The sequence below is a fragment of the Saccopteryx leptura genome, chromosome 9 (assembly GCF_036850995.1).
Source record: "Saccopteryx leptura isolate mSacLep1 chromosome 9, mSacLep1_pri_phased_curated, whole genome shotgun sequence".
In the NCBI taxonomy this organism is placed as follows: domain Eukaryota; kingdom Metazoa; phylum Chordata; class Mammalia; order Chiroptera; family Emballonuridae; genus Saccopteryx; species Saccopteryx leptura.
In genome coordinates this window covers 3,915,318-3,927,721 of record NC_089511.1, presented here as the reverse complement: position 1 = coordinate 3,927,721, position 12,404 = coordinate 3,915,318, and the positions used below count along the sequence as shown (strand labels likewise).

General features: G+C 52.3%; 1 protein-coding gene across 1 annotated transcript in view; it reads right to left on the bottom strand.

Annotated features, from left to right (window-relative positions):
• Window positions 1–12,404, bottom strand: part of LONP2 (lon peptidase 2, peroxisomal) — a 76,903-nt gene that overhangs the window by 46,736 nt on the left and 17,763 nt on the right. Inside the window, exons 5-7 of the mRNA XM_066349593.1 lie at window positions 11,660–11,823; window positions 9,452–9,546; window positions 4,800–5,058 (exon numbers count right to left, since the gene is read on the bottom strand). Coding sequence (XP_066205690.1) covers window positions 4,800–5,058; window positions 9,452–9,546; window positions 11,660–11,823 — 518 coding nt within the window. The remainder of the gene's footprint in view (window positions 1–4,799; window positions 5,059–9,451; window positions 9,547–11,659; window positions 11,824–12,404) is intronic.

Sequence of the window (12,404 nt, the reverse complement as noted above, 5' to 3'; positions counted from 1 at the left end):
AGACTGGAAAAGGTAATATGCCTTAAAAGGGATCCTAATGATCTAAAAAGAAAGCCATTAAGAAACTCAAAGAAGTCTTCAATGTAGCGTGTCTGACAGGTCTGTTACTACCACAGCGGTCAACCCTGAGCCTTCTCCCATATGCATCTCATGGACGCATCATCCGAGGACCACGTGGCATAATCAGGTGGCAACCCTCACGTTCACAGAGCACTTAGAGGCACCTGCCTGCTCAGCACGATACCAAACAGCACGCAGTGATACCACAGCATCCTGTATGAGGTACGACAGGCTCCGACTCCACAGAGCCTTATTTTTCCTATGCTGTACTTACTTTTCCTCTCTACAGCTGTGAACTAGAAAGGCCGGAGGCCTGGACTGTTCGACCATTCCAAGTGCACAACGGACAGGAAGTGTCAGTCTGGAGGAAAGTCAGAGCATAACTGACCGCACTTACACTCCTGGAGGGGGGCCTGGACTGGGGCCTCAACATAATCCCACATTCCAGGGCAGCAGAGAGGACCCATGTGCCCACGTGGAAGGCCCCGGAGGGCCCTGCGCAGACCAGGGCGTGTCCGGCGCTGCGCTGAGGGCCGGAGAGCCCGCCACCCCAAACCCCCCACGTCAGGGCACACAGCAGACTCTCACAAAAGCAGAAGCTCCTTTTCCTTCTCACTCTGCTTAAATAGTGAGCCATGGGTTCCTTGCAGTGATATAATTTTATCACCTGATAGATGGCTGGTAAGGTGTTTCCAAAGGGTTAATATCCACAATAACTTGACACCTAGCACAGCAACTGATCTAGTTCAAGCAGGAAAAACTAATGAAAAACAGACTACTATGCAAACATGAGGTCATAAAACTTCATCCTAAAACACGTTATTTCATATTTAGTTTCTATGAACTGATTTAATTATTTAAATGTAACAAATGTAAAAATGCAAGTTGGAAAAACAGATGGTTGGGAACACAGACTCTGTGGCTTACAAGAGGAGGCGGAAAGCATGGAGAAGACCACAGAAACACACCAGGTGACACGAGCGCAAACACGGCCGTGCTCCGTGCAGCTGCTCCACACCCCGGGCCCGAGACAACGGCACGCAGGTCAGGTCACTGGCGTTTCCCGAGAGGACTGCGCTCCGTGCGGCTGCTCCACACACCGGGCCCGAGACAACGGCACGTCAGGTCAGGTCACTGGCGTTTCCCGAGAGGACCGCGCTCCCTGCGGCTGCTCCACACACCGGGCCCGAGACAACGGCACGTCAGGTCCGGTCACTGGCGTTTCAGCTCGGGTTTGAGTGGAAATCACGCCTTCCTTTTTCTCCCCGGTCTCCCACCTCGTTAGCACGTAGCTCTGGTTACTTTGAAAATCAGTTCCTAACCTACTAGCAGCCTCCTTCACATGAACAGATCCTTGTGGACGTGGAGTTCATCCTGGGAGAGCGAGTGACCAAATCAAGACAACACAAAGGCAGTGACAGAAGGCAGCTCTGTCTGTCCGTGACGACTCTAAAGCCGCAGCACGGCTGCCTCCTCAGCGGCAGAGGGAAAACAAACTTGGCATGAGCTCCATCGCTAACGTGTGACCATATTCCACGCCCAGACCTGGGCGTTCCCAAGATGCCCAGCTGTGACATGGCAGTCCTTGCGCCCACACACTCCGCCCCACGGCTGCACTGTGACCCTGCGTGGTCCCCTCCCCAGCCCACCTCCCGGCCACTCGACACAGGCACGTCCTCTGCATGCAGCCTCTCCTCTCTCCAGCAGCCTTGCCCCCCTCCATCCGCTTCCCAGCTGGTTTTGAGATAAAAACCCTCTCCAGGCTTTGCTGAGGGAGAGGGCAGGCAGGTAATGAGCCCCCAATCACGGCAATGGCTAGGAGGCTCAGCAGCGGGGTGCACGGCAACAGGCCTCCCCAGAACAGACGCCTCAGACAATCCACACCCCCCACCTGGCAGCGGTCACAGCATGCGTGTCTGAAGAGCTCACGTTTACACGTTTTAGCAAATGCACAACCTTCTTTTACAAGTTCTTGCCATCTTTACATTCAGTTCTCTAACGACAGTCACACAAGTATGTCCACTTGAAAAAAGTGAACCAATTTGTATCCATCAGTATCAGCAGATGTAAAACAGAGGTCTGTGCAAACCCAACCTAATGCTCATAGAAGTGCTGAGAACTACGGCGTTACACACTGCCACCAACAGTGCTGAGAACTACGGCGTTACACACTGCCACCAACAGTGCTGAGAACTACGGCGTTACACACTGCCACCAACAGGCTTTTTTTAATTTAATTTTTTTTTTTTTAACAGAGACAGAGAGAGAGTCAGAGAGAGGGATAGACAGGGACAGAGAGACAGGAATGGAGAGATGAGAAGCATCAATCATTAGTTTTTCGTTGCGTTGTGACACCTTAGTTGTTCATTGATTGCTTTCTCATATGTGCTTTGACTGCGGGCCTTCAGCAGACCGAGTGACCCCTTGCTTGAGCCAGCGACCTTGGGTCCAAGCTGGTGAGCTTTGCTCAAACCAGATGAGGTTCGGGGTCTCGAACCTGGGTCCTCGGCATCCCAGTCCGACGCTCCATCCACTGTGCCACTGCCTGGTCAGGCCCAACAGGCTTTTTAAAAGTACTTTTCTCCACACTTTTCCTACACAAATTAAATAACCATGCCAAGAACAGGCTATTTTGGTACAATTTAAAAACCAGATTGAAGTTGATAAAAGTGGTGCTGATGCTCGAACACCTGAACTTGAGCTCTCAGAGCTGAAACAAGCAAGCGGCTTCTGCAGCCACTGCCCGTACCCGGCGCAGAGCAAGCCCCGCCCAGGCCCCCCCAGCAGCCAGGGCCCGGACCAGGGAGAAGGAGCCACCACCTGCCCGTCCCGCCCGGTATTAACTTCACACGACCACAGCTCTACAGACTCACCCTCCAGATTCTGTCGGCCATGCACACAACACCGCGCTACAGATGGCGAGAGGAAGAAATAAACCCGAACAGCTCGAGTGCACCAGCCAGTCACTGGCACGAGGAAAACCTCCCCAAAGCTCTGTAGCTAAAATGAGAAGGTTTGGGCCCTGGATCCAGCTTCTCCAACATTGTCCAAGATGTCAGTTTCTTTACAAAAGCCAACTACAGCCTCTAGTGGCCCAAGAGAGAATAAGACAGTCTCGGTAACAAAAACATCGCTGAAAGCGCCACAAAGAATGATCCAAATCAATGCGTGACCTCACCTGCAGCCCTCGCAACCTATTCATAAAATATTAACATCTTAAAATAAAAAAAGAATAAAAAGAACCATTTTTCATGCAAGCTTCTGGAGTTTCCTCTCCTGGCCTGGGGCCAGGGAACTTGTGAGGAGGCACACGGACAATAGGCAGCGAGAGGCCGTCCCGACAGGCCCAGGGTCAGGGCGTGAGCCAGTGTAACCACGGGATGCACACGTCAGTGGAACAACAGGTTCCTGTTCATCTCCTGCTCCCTCTCCTCCTCTCTAAAATAAATAAAAAACTTTAAATGTTATAAAAGCATCATATTCTTTCTACTCTCCAAAAAAATCCGAGTTTAACTCCCATTCATCAGACTGTAACCATGCATCTGCATGACCCTTGGCCACGGCGGGCGGTCACCGCCGGCTGCCCCGCTGCTGAGCCTCCACTTAGAACCTGCCTTCCCTTCATCATCACAGACTAAGGCTACGAACTTGAGGACGGAGGTTTCAGAGTCAGTTTAATTACTTTGACTGAAAGGTAAGGTAAGCAGTTTCTTTAAAAAAAATATTTAAAACAGATTTAATTGCCAGGTAACATCACACAGTGCACGTCAGCACATTCTTTTATAAGCACACACGAGGGAGTGACACACAGGGACACGTCCACTGAGGGTGTGCTGTCTCCCCACCTGCAGCTGCCACGAGCCCTAAGCCACAGCCTCCCCAGTCTGAGCGCCAGGGAACAAACAATGGACGCGGACGCGACATGACTTCTGGTTCCGGTGTGTCGGGTCAGTCAGACTCCGTTCTTACAGTTCCACATGGTTTTAGAGAAAAAGTCTGAAAAATGCGAGGATAAACCTAAATAATTACCGTAGCCTTTCTCCTTATAACTCATACTCCTCCTTTAAACCAGCCTTCTGAAAAGAAAGGTTAAACTGCAAATACAAGGAACTGTTACTGAGGACCCCTTAAGGCAGTGGTACCCAACTTTTTTGGGGCCACGGACCGGTTTAATGTCAGAAAATATTTTCACAGATCGGCCTTTAGGGTGGGACGAATAAATGTATCACGTGACTGAGACAAGCGTCAAGAGTGAGTCTTAGATGGATGTAACAGAGGGAATCTGGTCATTTTTAAAAAATAAAACATCATTCAGACTTACATATAAATAAAATGGAAATAATGTAAGTTATTTATTCTTTCTCTGCAGGCCGGTACCAAATGGCTCACGGACCGGTACCGGTCTGTGGCCCGGGGGTTGGGGACCTCTGCCTTAAGGCCTCTTGCCCACCCGCTGCAATACATGTAGTTTTGGACTCCAAGAGTTACAGGTCCTTGTTTACGAAATGCTCCTGGGCCCCAGCGATGTAGACACTACGCGACCTGACCACAAGGCATCAGTAACTGCAGGCAGGCGAGACCCCAGGGCTGCCGGGGGGACCCAGCACGGTGCGGCCCACAGGCCTTCTGCTCAGCGTCCCAAACAGCCCTTTCAGAAAAGACCTATGCTAGGCTTTGGGGGGCTCGAGGTAACGGAAAGTGAGGAGAGAGCCACAGGCCTAACCGAGAGGAGACGCTACCTGTGCCCGCGGATGTCCGACTGGTCGCACACGCCTCCGAGCGCGATCCTGTGGAACTCGCGGCCCAGCGTCTTGGCCACCGAGCGCCCCACGCTGGTTTTGCCAACTCCGGGGGGCCCCACAAAGCAGAGAATGGGGCCCTTCAGGTTGTTCTTCAGCTGCCTGACGGCCAGGTACTCCAGCACCCTCCTCTTCAGCTTCTCCATGGCGTAGTGGTCGTTGTCCAGGAGCACGCGGGCTGCGCGGATGTCCAGGTGGTCTGCGGGAGAGCCAATGGACACCAGTGAGCACACGGAGTTCTGCCCAGGACAGCGCCTTCGGGGGCTGGCAAGAGTCCGAATACTTTCCAGATAAAAAGAGGTGACAAGGACACACTGGGGTCCTCCTCCGAAATGAGATTTAGGGAGACCTGAACTTGTTCTCTTGTTTGCTTAAGAAGATTTGGGATCCACAGAAAAAACTCCACGAAATGCTATCATTTCATGGGGAATGATTTTCTAGATTTCACACTATTTCTATGGAAACATGATTTCAATGTTTCTATTTATGCTGGCATTTCCCCCTTTTTGAAGTGCTTTTTTTCTTATTTCTGTAACATATAATCTTCCACAAAACCTGATGGTGTTAACAGAAAAGAAACAGTCACCCCTGACCTCCCGGCCCCCAGTTGGCATCACTACCTTAGCTTTGGTGGGTACTACTCCAGGTTCTGCATGCGTGTGTGTGTGTGTGTGTGTGTGTGTGTGTGTATCTTACATACCTACCCTACAAAGTGGCAACTTCATGAGGCCTTGGAATTTGTAAAAGGTTTTTCCACGAAATCACTACAGACATCTTTCAGTGCCAGATGTATTTTTTAGTAACATTTCAGTGGCTACATAACTTCTGGTCGAGTCACCCTCCCACTCATATAACGAATTCCCTGAATTCCCTACTGCCAAGCACTTGCACTGCCTGCAAACCTTTAGAGGTAAAGCACGCTTCTCCGTGCGTCCTTTTAACTACAATAAATCTCCGCATCCATCTGTAAATCTTTCCTGCGGTTCATCTTCCGCAAACAGAAGTGCGGGATCAAGATCAAAACAAAACAAAACAAAACAAATGGAGACAAAGACTAGCCTGGGTTCTGCTGATTAAGATGTCACCAGAAATGTCTGGACTGGGCTATTTCTGAAGCCAAGCTGTCAGCAGGCTGATGGATGTGCTTTAGCACTTAAAACGCTCGCAGATTAAACATGAAGCCAAGACACACTCGTCATCTGGGTGGCCACCAGGGTGACACGCAGCCACGTGGCAGACATGCTACCCGTGAGAGAAGAGGACGAGAGAGAACAGCACAGCTCCACTGATTCGGTCAGTCATCTGCAACTTTGTGTTTTTCATACGGGAAGAAACGTTCTTAAACAGTGTGGTTCCCAAGCCACTCTATGAACCTAGCTAAGTGGTGATCTATCACAGTGCTACTGGTTCCAGTGAGAGGCCCAGCTTAGCAACTGGGCTTCGTTCAGAACCCACCTGGTAAATATGTGAGCAAGTGAAAGGCAGAAAGCTGCCCAACTGTTCCCACAGAGCCAGACCTGATCCCCACCCGGCACCGTGCACACGGCTGTTCCCACAGAGCCCCCCTGACCCCCACCCGGCACGGTGCACACAGCCGTTCCCACAGAGCCCCCCTGATCCCCACCCGGCACCGTGCACACGGCTGTTCCCACAGAGCCCCCCTACCTCCACCCGGCACCGTGCACACGGCCGTTCCCACAGAGCCCCCCTGACCCCCACCCGGCACCGTGCACACGGCCGTTCCCACAGAGCCCCCCTGATCCCCACCCGGCACCGTGCACACGGCCGTTCCCACAGAGCCCCCCTGACCCCCACCCGGCACCGTGCACACGGCCGTTCCCACAGAGCCCCCCTGATCCCCACCCGGCACCGTGCACACGGCCGTTCCCACAGAACCTCCCTACCCCCACCCGGCACCGTGCACACGGCCGTTCCCACAGAGCCCCCCTACCCCCACCCGGCACCGTGCACACGGCCGTTCCCACAGAGCCCCCCTACCCCCACCCGGCACCGTGCACACGGCCGTTCCCACAGAGCCCCCCTACCTCCACCCGGCACCGTGCACACGGCCGTTCCCACAGAACCTCCCTACCCCCACCCGGCACCGTGCACACGGCAGTTCCCACAGAGCCCCCCCTGATCCCCACCCGGCACCGTGCACACGGCCGTTCCCACAGAGCCCCCCCTGATCCCCACCCGGCACCGTGCACACGGCCGTTCCCACAGAGCCCCCCGACCCCCACCCGGCACCATGCACGCAGAGAAAATTCCAGATCCACCTCACCTTGTCCACTTAAACTACAATGCCCCACTGGGATTTATTTTGGTCACACAAAGATGGGTTGATAATAGTTATCTATATATTTATATATCACCAGGTCCAAGGAGAAAGTCTTTCCATCAACTGCCATTTCTGCACCTTAAAAAGGCAGGTTTACAACACAACATCCGTGCCTGGTTAACATTCAGCGAACAGAGTAAAATTTTATGTAACTTAGAAAAAACGAAGAATACTGTGAAGGAATTTCTTCCAAGAAATAGATCAAGTCAAGATCATTTAAAAGTAAGTTCTTTCAAACTTGTGAGGAAAGATAACTTCCGTGCCATATAAACGACTGCTTTGTCTCTTTCCTCCACAGGGTATATATAGTTCTTCTGACTATTCTTTTTAATGGTTTAGAACACGTGCTTCCTATTCTGAATAATACATGTGGTTACATGTAAAACACTTAAAATTCACCTGACTGGGTATTCTCCTACTTACAGCTGGAAGTAGGTTCCCGTGGCTCATCTGTCCGAGATGAGAACATAGAAACCCACTCCCCAGCTCCCTTGCTTTCCTCTGCCTCCCTGACGGCTAATTAGAGAGGTGGTCCTTCCACCCCTGCACCCCCCACCCCTCACCTCCCGCACTCCTGGCCTTCCCCCACACGCCCCCCGAAATCTGCACACTGAGCAGTGCTCTCTGCAGCAAGCATGTGCTGGAAACTCGTGCAGTTTCAGGCACGTGGGTGGCCTCCCTCCCTAGTGGTAAAGATAATAATTGCTTCACCCTGTTTTTATACTGTCTGGGCTGCTTATTCATAAAGAATGGGAGTCAGGTCTGTTCAAATAAATATTCTGCCCCCCAATCTCGGTAATTACCCTCTTTAAGCCTGGTTCATAATTAATTTCACTTCATAAACAGGACCAGTGGCGGGGGGGGGGGGGCTGAGAGCAACTTACTAATGGCCAAGACTCAGACCTGTAATTTTAATAATCTTGTGCCATCACACTATACACTATACCCTGCACTTCTCTTAAGTCATTAGTCAGAATAAATTCTGCAACATAGAATATTACTGAAAACACTAATTTCAAAACAAGACTCTTGGTGTTACCGAATTATCTAGCTGTTCCCCACACTGTGCACTAGCCCTGTCGTCCAAAGAGAAAACCCGTCCACGACACAAAGAAAAGCCTCTCAAACACGCAGCAATGCGAGAGCCAGCATATACCCAGGCAGGGCAGTTGGCACACGGGGCTGACACTTCACCTTCCCGCTGAGCGTTAGCGCCAGGGAGCCGGACCTGCCCACATCGCTCGCTGGGACCACTGTACCTGGCGGGTAGGCCCTGGAGGGCAGGAGTTAGTGCCACCCAAACCAAATGGTATTGAATGGCAGTACTTTACCAAGTACAGAAAATCCTTCTTCTCTAAAGTCAGGCACAAGGGACGTCCACATAGCACCTTCCCTTCCTGTCTCTATGTATCTATGTATCTATGTATCTATCTATCTATTAGTAAGAGAAGGGGAGGCAGAGACAGACTCCTGCATGTGCCTCGACTGAGATCCACCTGGCAAGCCCACTAGAGAGTGATGCTCTGCCCATCTGGGTCCCTTGCTCCACTGCAACCAGAGCCATTTTTTTTTTTTAGGGCCTGGGGTGGAGGCCATGGAGCCATCCTTGGCACCTTGGGCAAAGTCGCTCCAATTGAGCCATGACTGCATGAGGGGAGAAGAAAGAGAGAGAGAGAAGTGAGAGGGGGAGGAGTGGAGAAGCAGATGTGCCCTTACCAGGAATTGAACCCAGGACGTCCACATGTTGGGCCGATGCTCCACCACTGAGCCAACTGGCCAGGGCCCTTCCCTTCCTGTTTAATCTCAAGACCTAGATACAAAGTTCAGTCTCTAAATAATTTACATCAAGAGCGAATGTAGCCTGACTGGTGGTGGTACAGTGGATAGAGTGTCAACCTAAGACACTGAAGTCCCAGGTTCAAAACCCCTCGGTGGCCAGTTTGAACGCGGGATCATTGCCATGACCCCATGGATGCTGGCTGGAGCCCAAGGTCACTGGCTTGGCTGGAGCCCCCGGTCAAGGCACATATGAGAAAGCAATCAATGAACTAAGGTGTTGCAAGTACAAGTTGATGCTTCTCATCTCTCTCCCTTCCTGCTCTCATCTCTCGCCCTTCCTGTTCTCATCTCTCTCCCTTCCGGTTCTCATCTCTCGCCCTTCCTGTCTCTCACTCGCTTACACACAACGCGACACAGCAGGAAGCAGCCAGGGGCGGGAGGGCCCCGAGTGACGGCACTGCGCTCGGCTCACCGGTCGTGCTCTTGTTCCAAGGCAGCTCCACCATGAGCTCCAGGTAGTTCCTCATCAGGGCATACTCGGGCATTGACTGCGGCATCTTTTTGAGTCTGTGGGGACAGAATACAGAGCAAACACGTTCAAGAATAAAGAAGTCCATAAAAACAGAAAAGCCAAGCTTATCTCCACTCCTCGGTCAGACACATCGTACGTACTTGGTTAAACAGGCCTGAAAACTCTGAGCAAACCTAGTTAACAAAACATTTGTTTTGAAGGTATGTTACAAAACAAAATTAGAGGGATACCTGCCCACCAGGGGGCCACGTGGGGACCCTGTGTCCGGGGCCACTCCTGACCGTGGCCCGCCCAGCGCTAGCAGCTCAGTCTCCAGTCACTTGCCCCCTGTTTACTTATCACAACACGGTTTAAGTGCCTTGCCAGGCACAACCAATAATTTCGTATTTTTTATATCTGAATTGAAGTCAGCTCACAAAAGCAAGCTAACTCCAAATATTTAACAACGATGCAACTCCCACAATGTAGGCAGTGCACAAGGCACTCATTAGTTAATGGGTCTCATAATGTGCACAATGGAGGCTCTGCCTTTATTAACTAATGTCAGAGTCTATGTGAAATGTCCCCCAACTACATTTACTAATGTTCTTAACTCTGAGCCTCAGAAAGTCAAATCTTTAGCTAGGTTCATTATAATTCACTAATAAAAGAAAACAAAATATAGTTGTTATATTACAAGCATGCAAAGAAAAAAACAGGTTTTCTTATTTTTATTTTTATCTATTTTTTTATTTTTTATTTTTTTTGTATTCCTCTGAAGCTGGAAACGGGGAGAGACAGACTCCCGCATGTGCCCGACCGGGATCCACCCGGCACGCCCACCAGGGGCGACGCTCTGCCCACCAGGGGGCGATGCTCTGCCCCTCCAGGGCGTCATTCTGCTGCGACCAGAGCCACTCCAGCGCCTGGGGCAGAGGCCAAGGAGCCATCCCCAGCGCCCAGGCCATCCCTGCTCCAATGGAGCCTTGGCTGCGGGAGGGGAAGAGAGATACAGAGAGGAAGGAGGGGGGGGTGGAGAAGCAAATGGGCGCTTCTCCTATGTGCCCTGGCCGGGAATCGAACTCGGGTCCCCCACACGCCAGGCCAACGCGCTACCGCTGAGCCAACCGGCCAGGGCCAGGTTTTCTATTTAACTCTGGGATTGTCCAGAAAATGTTGTCAGCCCACACACGGTCATGGAGGTCCATGTACCATGAGAAACTGCCAGTTCCTGCCCTCTCAAATGTGTAATCGAAAGAAAACAGTGACTCGTGAGGAACAGGCTAGTGAACACACACTGCGTCTCCACTAAGGACGGCGCGCTCTTCAGGGCACCGAAGAGGCCGCCGCAGCCGGGAGCACACTGGACAGCGTGCTACAGTGGAGGGGCTGGACCACTCATGTTCAGTGTAGCAGAAAAGGAGTAGGGGCCCTGGCCGGTTGGCTCAGCAGTAGAGCGTCAGCCTGGCGTGCGGGGGTCCCAGGTTCGATTCCCGGCCAGGGCACACAGGAGAAGCGCCCATCTGCTTCTCCACCCCTCCCCCTCTCCTTCCTCTCTGTCTCTCTCTTCCCCTCCCGCAGCCAAGGCTCCATTGGAGCAAAGATGGCCCGGGCGCTGGGGATGGCTCCTTGGCCTCTGCCCCAGGCACTGGAGTGGCTCTGGTCACAACAGAGCGACGCCCTGGAGGGGCAGAGCAACATCACCCCCTGGTGGGCAGAGCGTCCCCCTGGTGGGCGTGCCGGATGGATCCCAGTCGGGCGCATGTGGGAGTCTGTCTGACTGTCTCTCCCTGCTTCCAGCTTCAAAAAAATACAAAAAAAAAAAAAAAAAACAAATAAAAGGAGTAGGGAGAGGGTGTGAACTCGGGCGTATTAGGAATGTTGTAAACGTCCGATTCTGGATGAGGGTTGAAGCAGGAAAAGCACTCCAGATCACGCCTACAACTGGAGGTGGAAAGTCAGCAGGGCCAGGAGCTGAGGCACCAGGACAAGACGCACAGAGGGGTCCAAGACAGTGTCAGACAGAAGGAAAGGGGATGGAGCACATAAACGCATGCTCCGCTTCCAGTCTGTGAAGCCAAGGAGCAGATCTGTTGCCACAGGCAACACTCGGGAACATTAACAAGCAGAATGCCAACCCTGAGGCTGGGAAGAGTGTGTACAAAGCACCTTTTGATCTCTTTGACGCAGACTTTGTGGGCCTGCTCTGGCATGTTAGAGGTCCGTATTTTCTTCTCCAGCATGACAATGTCGTCATTATCCTCCTCCTCTTCCTCATCCTCTAAAGTGCCCAGGACATGGTTGACCCTCCTGAGAGGGCGAAAGGCTATCACCTGCAGGAGAAAGGGGGAGGGGAACACTGATGTCAATGCGAACTGGAACTGAAGTTCCTGGCTACAGCAGGTGCTGGGTACACGTTTAATGTTTAGGCGAGAGTCGGATCCTCAGGGGCGGAAGGTGGGACTGAGGGCGGAGGGGCACGCGCACGGCTGGAGGCAGCGGAACACAAATGGAGGCCAAGAGCAGGCCGCCAACCAACCAGTGAGCAAACCAACCAGTGAGCAAACGATCCGCCGCCAACACCAGTGAGCAAACGGGTCAGGAGGCTGACGACCAGAAGAAGTGAAAACACCCAGCAATTCCCTTTGTTTGAGCTCCTGCTGCAGCCACTGCCCGTGGAGATACATCCCGACAGACCCTCTCCACTGAAGGAGTCCCATTTTCCTCCCACAAACAGCATCCCGAACACCCGAACTGATCCGTCACTGGCTCTAGTCTTTGTCTTGGACATGGAAAGTCTTCTCCCTTAAAAAATGTTTGGTCTTGCCCTAGCCGGTTGGCTCAGCGGTAGAGCGTCGGCTTAGCGTGCGGAGGACCCGGGTTCGATTCCCGGCCAGGGCACACAGGAGAAGCG